The sequence below is a fragment of the Apium graveolens genome, chromosome 3 (genome assembly GCF_009905375.1).
Source record: "Apium graveolens cultivar Ventura chromosome 3, ASM990537v1, whole genome shotgun sequence".
Classification (NCBI taxonomy): Eukaryota; Viridiplantae; Streptophyta; class Magnoliopsida; order Apiales; family Apiaceae; genus Apium; species Apium graveolens.
The window spans coordinates 284117696-284125408 of NC_133649.1; the positions used below are offsets into that span (position 1 = coordinate 284117696).

General features: G+C 32.8%; 1 protein-coding gene across 1 annotated transcript; it reads left to right on the plus strand.

Moving 5' to 3' along the window:
- The first annotated feature begins 7001 nt into the window (after nucleotides 1-7001).
- LOC141715102 (uncharacterized) lies at nucleotides 7002-7481 on the plus strand. Its single transcript, XM_074518585.1, has one exon. The coding sequence runs from the start codon at nucleotides 7002-7004 to the stop codon at nucleotides 7479-7481; it is 480 nt and encodes a 159-aa protein (XP_074374686.1).
- The last annotated feature ends 232 nt before the right edge of the window (nucleotides 7482-7713 follow it).

Sequence of the window (7713 nt, forward strand, 5' to 3'; positions counted from 1 at the left end):
TATCATTAGCACATATCCAAGGCACTAAAAATATCCATTTGCCGAGTTGTATGAAACGAAAGATTCATGCCCTTCAAGCGAGATTTTCATTATTTTCATGAGATTTTCACTGTATTTGTACCGCACCAAACTTGGTACAACCTTGGAAAAAATAATAAACAATGCAATATTTACAGATTACACATAAAAACACAAACACACAAACATATAAACTCTATTATATATACAGCCTTTTCGATTAAATCACATAAAAAACTACTTACAAAACCTCCACATGCCAGAGTATCTTTAGAGACAATTTTCAGAAATGATTTTGGCGCAAACAAGTTTCCTGCCACAAAAAATAAAATAATTTATAAGTTTGTAATATTTAGAATATCCATAATTGAATCAATTTAAATATAGAATTTAAAGTAGTTAATTTATCATATTACCTCTATCAAGATCTTTCTCATAAACATCATGTTTATAGATGCAAACATTCATATTGTTCACATTTTCTATATCATTATGCATCATGTACATCACTATAGAATCATCAATTCCAACTCCTGTGACTGATACAAAATCATACCAGCCTTTCCTAAATCAGCAATGGCCTCCAACCCTCTCCACCTCACATTTCCATTCCTTAGTGGTGAACCTCAGACTGACAGAATTTCCATGTTTGAAGTTTTTGTAGAAATTCTCTGTTCCTGACTTCATTGTCTGTCATGTATGCAAAAATTTGTCCAGGTATCCAGCATATACACACTGGTATTAAAGTATGAATGCGACCTGACATAGAAAACAATTGCAAATAAATCTTACCAGATCAATCCCATCACCTTGCAAGTCTGCATTATTTACGCTAATACGGTAAGCTTCAGTTTTGTTCAGGAAACCATCATAAACTAATAGCAACATATTTATGAAACTGAATGTTTCCATAGACAACCATGAATTCTTCGTCTTTCCATTCCGGTTTATTTAACATCCACTCATTTGGTTCTATCGTCGGGTAGTTTATCTCAATTGCCGCTTCCTTATATATCTTGACATGAAAGACCCCGTCTCCATGATAATCAAATAAAACAAGATTATATATCGTAATTCCATAAAACTCCATAAAGCGAGCAAGACCACATATTTTTCCGATTTCTGAATCATATCGAGCACGCCATTTATGTGTTTTACAATATATCTTCAAGCCAGTTGGAATTCTTCCACCACAAACACTTTTAAAATCCTCTGGTACTCTCTGATCAAGTACTATTAAATCAAATACATTTAAAAATAAACATAAATTTGACACTATATAAATTAACGTTATAAAATATACACTTACAAAGTGCCTAAAATAAGAGACTTCTACATTTGCTGCCAGAAAGCTACATATACTCTCTTCATTATCTGTACAGTTGGTATTATGTTAATGTACCTAAATAAATGCAGTATATACATTCTAGGTTGAATTTTTACCTAAATTGAATTTGACATTCTTCGCTCTAGAACTGGATCCTTTCTTCATCTGTAATTACATAATAAATTTGTTCCAATCAATATAAAGCATGTTATTTTACTTAGATATTACATGCATGAGATACAAATCAAAGATTTTACAAGAACACTACATGTATAGGATACAAAACTTGAGAATCACATGAATTTAAGCAAGTAATGTTCTTAAATTCTATATAACATTAATCGATTAAGTTAAGGTGTGTATACTTTAAAACTCTATCAATCAAGCAATATAATCTCAAGTTCTAACACTGATTCATGGTTTCATTGCATATATATACTGTATGAAAGCAAGAAAAACTATAGACAAAGAATCGATTCATACCTCCATTGTAGAGAAAGAGTTAGATTCTACCGAGAGTGCTGTCTCCTTGGTGAAAAGAAGTTACTTTTTGCTTGAAGAAGTTGAGAATCCCAAAGTCACGGTAGTTTTCTTATCTGGGCTTCTTTTAAGACAGGACTTTGATTTTATGTGGGCTTCTTTTAAGACAGGAGTTTAACATATCCCAAAGTCAACTTATTTGGGTTGTTTGAGTTTTTTTTTAATTCTTTTGATATTTTCTCCTTTTTTATAATTTAAAAAAAATGATTTTTACAAAATAGTGTTATATATTATGTTTTAATATAAGTGAGTTTTTGTATTATTTTGATTTTAAAATAAAATATTGCAATAAATTGTATGTTATGTAATATTTACAGGATTTTTTCAAAAAGTATTTAATTAAAAAAATATTTACTCAGTTTTGTTGTACAAATTATTAAAATATTGACTACTAAAAACGTAAAAGAGAAATATTAAAATATGAGTTAAAAGACTTTTAGTTGGTTAAAATGTGAGAGAAATAAAACAAAAATAAAATACTGAGATTTAACGTTAAACTATAATATCAATTTTATATTTTAAAATAAACGGAACCTATATAACTGTAATAAATAAATTAAATAAAACTAAAAGATAACCGTTTATGTTACAAAAATTATAAACTTCGAGAAAAAAAATTCAAAATTGAAGAAATTTGGAGTGCGCGTAGCGCGTGCAAAAAGTCCCTAGTATATATAATAGATTAGTACCTCTACCGATCAGTTCTGGTCGTCAACTTTCAACGATAATGTTAATATATACTCTCTATGTTACTCTTATTTTTTTTATATTTTGGAAAGAATGTCGGATGCATATCTTAAGATAGATATAAAATACAGTTTCGTAACTTACTTTATGATTTCATATTTATAAATAAAAACTGAAAGCTTAAATTTTTATTAATAAAAAAAAAATTTAAAAAAATTATATAACTATAATTTGTATACGTCCTAAATTGCGTGTCGGACACTATATCCGAAATTTAAAGAAATGAGAGAGACAGAAGGACTAATATATAAGCGTAACTCTTCCTGTGTTTTTCCAGTATGTCTTGTAAAAATATTATAAGTTATATGAATTTTAGTAACTTAAAAAATTACATTATATATCGGCTCCAACAATATTTTCATATTCGCTTCTATAAATATGAAAGTAAGTTCAAATCAATATATCATCAATATATTCTTAATCTTTGCTAATGTCATTTAGCATATTTACCCATGGGTAAATATTTTGACCCATTTCCTTTTTTTCAATACTATACTTATATATATTTGGATCATGACCCATGAATTTGGATCTTAACTTTTATATAACCTATAACCCACCCACGTGTGACCAAATTTTTAAAATTTGAAAATTCAAAACATATGCATAACTGCATACACCTTTGTGTTGATACATACACGTATAGAGTCTTCGTCCCTTTTTTGGTATGTTTGAATGGAAAAGTCATTTATTTGGTATATCTGTTCAAAAAATGCCATTTATGGTACAGAACGCCAGTACTTGTGGGAATCAACCATTGACCCCCAGAACAAGTGGCGTTCTGGGGTCATTTTATTAATAAAAAAAATTCTCTTTTCCCCGAAATGAACTTGTGTTAGTGTGTTTTTGAAGGAAAAATAATTAGGTGAAGGACTGTTTTTGGACTCCTATATTAAATAAATGGAAAATGTTTGTAGTTAATTTTTTTTTTTGTAATGTAAACCTATTTTATGTGTATATTTTTTAATTTAAATAAAAAACCGTATAAATAAGACTTTTCCAGCTCCAAAAAGGGTGTCGTGCAATGTGAGTGCAAAATTTTTAGGTGAGGACATGTTTTGGCACGTGCGTATGTAAATAATCGTAGATTTTTTGGGTTCCAAATTTTTTTGTTGTGTTGTAATGTAAACCTATATTTTGGGAAAATTTTAATTTTGAATTAAAAATTTATATGACCTACACTTTTGTAGCTTGGAAGATGGTGTCTTGAGCGGCGTGTGCGTAATTGTCACCGGGGGGGCAAATTTGTGCACGGGCATATTTAAATAACCGAAAATTTGTTTAGGTCAATTTTTCTATTGTTTGGTAGGTATGTAAAATCTTTTTGAGTTTGTATGATTAAATATAAAATTTTATTTATTCGAGAAAGGGTGTCATAACGTTAAATGTAATGGAAACCAAAATATTATGATAGAACAAGTAAATAATGAAATGGAAAACAAGAAAACGGAACCATATTACAAGTAGACTGCTTGTAATAGCAGTAGTACATATGTTTGACAACAAGATCACGTGTTACAGTATGGGCGCCCTCGGCATTTCTTACTACGCTTGGTGTGACCTTATTGGTTACATACACTACATTTATTTCCAGACCGTGGACCATCAATCTCCGTTCGGATCCGCACCGATTGTCCCTTATTTCCGTGCTTTTTCTTTAGCTTTTTCAAGGACTCTTCCGGCACTAACTTTCCATACCCCTGCCAAGGTACGGGTAAGTCATAGTTCCAGTATTGAGTTGGTTCCAACGGATAAATTATTGGCCCGCATTGTTTGGTTCTTATGGAAATTTTCGATTAAATGCTCCCAACTCAATCCATGTGTTATACAACATGCCATTGCATGGGAGCACAACATGTGATGGGTCGCCCATTTTCCACAGGTGCACGTACGATCAGTGAGGTTGACAACCTGGGTTTTACCTCCCTTTACCGTTCCCTTAGCAGTTGTGTACTGATGTGTTACTATTTTCATAATCCCGCAGAGATGATGGAAAGTAATAACCGTATATCCTGTTGCCTTCCTCCGAATTTTCCCCTCCATACCCTCTACCATGTTCAGTAGTCCCCCCTTGAAACCCGCCACTGTATTGACTGCTTTCCCCTTCATACCCTCTACCATGTTCATTAGTCCCCCCTCCAGACCCTCCACCATATTGACTACTCCACCCTCCATAACCTCCACCATGTTCAATAGTCCCCCCTCCATACCCCTCACCATATTGACTACTCCCCCCTCCATACCCTGCACCATATTGACTACTCCCACCTCCATAGCCTCCATCATATTGTATACTCCCCCCTCCATACCCTCCAACATATTGACTACTACCCCCTTCATACCGTCCACCATGTTCACTAGCCCCCCTACCAGACCCTCCATCATGTTGAGTACTCCTGCCTCCATACCCTACACCTAGATCAAAAAGTACATTTGACCACAGTGGTTGTACATTAGCATCGTATGTTGTTGTTGTTGGTTGTGACCTGAAATTATGTTGGAATGAGTACGGGTCATCAACAACAATTTCTTCTGTTTCGATGAACAAAGAAACATCTCCTTGAACGTTTAACAACATGGCAGGAACATTTAACATGCGTGTAACATCATCATCACATAAAATATCCATTTGATAAAAACCTTCAACTAGGTTGTACTGACCAAGATATGGATACTTCAAACTCAATTTTAAATTCCATTGATACGAACTAATGTTCATTAAATTATACACGATACTTTTAAGCTCATCGTAAGTGGTACCAAACCTAATAAACATCATTTTTTTTGGATCGATAGAGTAGTTAATATTACTACCATCTCGAATAACTACTCCACCCAAAAAAATTTGACGTTCACGTGGCCTTCCATTTCCCTGCGTTGAAGAGAACATTAACAGTTAGGAAACCAAAGTAAAGATTGTACATGTAAACAAACATATATGTAATGATGACATACCTTATTCGATAGAGGAGTGTTCTACAAGTATGAATGATATTATTTTGCTCAAGATTTAGGAACTTAGAATTGCAGTATGTTTGAATACATGCAATGTAGGAGGGCACATATAAATAGGAATAGATGCTGTAGGCTAGAGATAGCTAAACATTTTGTGAATTCGGATATGAATGCATTATTGATTCTATCCAATGGAGATTTCCGATAGGATTTTTGTTAAAGAGAAATCTACTATTTTTATCCCATTTGGAAGATATGAAAGAGAAGATAAGATTCTTGAAATTTACAACAAAAGCAAATGTTGTATTATGTTGTCTATGTTTTTTTTGTTTAATTTTATTTGAGTCCGTGATTAATAATTATATCTTACACCGAATTGACTTGGCATAAGTAATTGTCTTACTCATCGTTAGACAAAAAACAATCAGAAACATAATCAGGCCCTATAGCGAAATGATGATACATCATTGCAGTGTGGAGGTCGCCGTCTTCAGCATACTCATTACTTTTTCTTTGTAGGTCTTTACGGTTTAAGCGCATCCTCATTCGATTCTCTTCCTCTCTAGCACGAAATAATGCTAATTCCAGCTCATGAGGCGTGTCTCGCTGCATGTGTATGGCGCGTTGTTTTGGTATGCGCACTCCTTCCTGTACACATTGGCCCATACAACTGTTGAGACATCCAACACGCCATTCCCATTCCCTCTGCATCATGATTATTGAACTTCCTGCGTAACGTTCATTCGGATCCATTGAGTACCTAAAATTGTCATCACAAACCCATTTCCTACCAACTGTTCGGTTAATATCACCAGGGGTATAACTCATTATGTTGTTGTTGCTATATCGTGGAATTTAAATATCACAAGGGGTATAACACAGTCTATTTATAACATAAAAGTAGGTGCAAAGATACAGCTCTTTATACTTCCCAGTAATGAGATGCAGTGTTGCATAACTTTATGTCATGTCAAATACCGTTTCACTGGGATTTTTGCAGGCTATCCACCATACCTTATCTTCTTGCTAGAGTAAAGGTCATTGATGAAAGTAATGCAGCCAAGCTTTAGACTATTCATGACACTTTCAAATTGCTAATAAGTCATCATTCACGTGTTGCAGTGTATTTCGTATACAGTTAAACCTCTTTAAAGTAATACCCTTGGGACCGGGAAAAAATATTACTTTACCGAATTTATTACTTTATCGATATAATAATATTTTATTACTTTATCGATAAAGTAATATTTTATTACTTTACCGAATTTTTATGTTTACGTGGTACAGTATAATATATAATGTACGTATAAAAACTAGAATTAATCACATGCAATGTATTTGATCTAAAATTACTTTTATTATGATTACTTATATCCAAAAAGTTAATATCTTGAATACTATTAGTTTTGCTAACATGGCTTGGAATATTGATGTGAAAACAACCACAATTGCAAATTGTTTTCGGCATTGCAAGATTCGTTCAGAAGAAAATGATGAACAAGAACTTGGAGAAATAAATGAAGGTGTCGAAGGATTAAATGAAGTTATCTCTAATTTACGATATAGGAATGTGATGGATATCGAGCATCTCTTAAACTATCCAAACGAGAATGATGCGGTTATGGAATTACCTACGGATGAAGAAATCATTGAGTCGGTAATGAGCACTGATGAAGGGACTGATCCTGAACCCGACGATAGCAATGTCATCCCAAGCGTGTCATCAAAGGAAGCATTTCAAGCACTCACCACTTTGAACAATTACTTGTTACAACACGAGCAAAACATACCAGGAGTTATTTTTGCTTTACATAAAGTCAAGGACGAGATTAATTTTGGCTTTGGTGGAAAGAAGAAACAAGCTACAATAGATTCATATTTTAATAAGAATTAAATTTTGTAATCATATACATTATACAGTATATATATATATATATAATTATGGAATTATTACTTTACATATTACTTGGGCCCTTAATGACTTTCGAATTTTTTATTATCTTATGCTTTTAGCGAGAATATTACTTTACAACATTGGCCCAAGTTGGGACCGATGAAAATTATTACTTAAGCGAGGTTATTACTTTATCGGATATTACTTAATCGAGGTTTAACTGTAGTGACTA

Bases quoted from the DNA above. Each gene is read 5' to 3' on its own strand.
- LOC141715102 (XM_074518585.1), top strand. From the start codon at position 7,002: ATGGCTTGGAATATTGATGTGAAAACAACCACAATTGCAAATTGTTTT.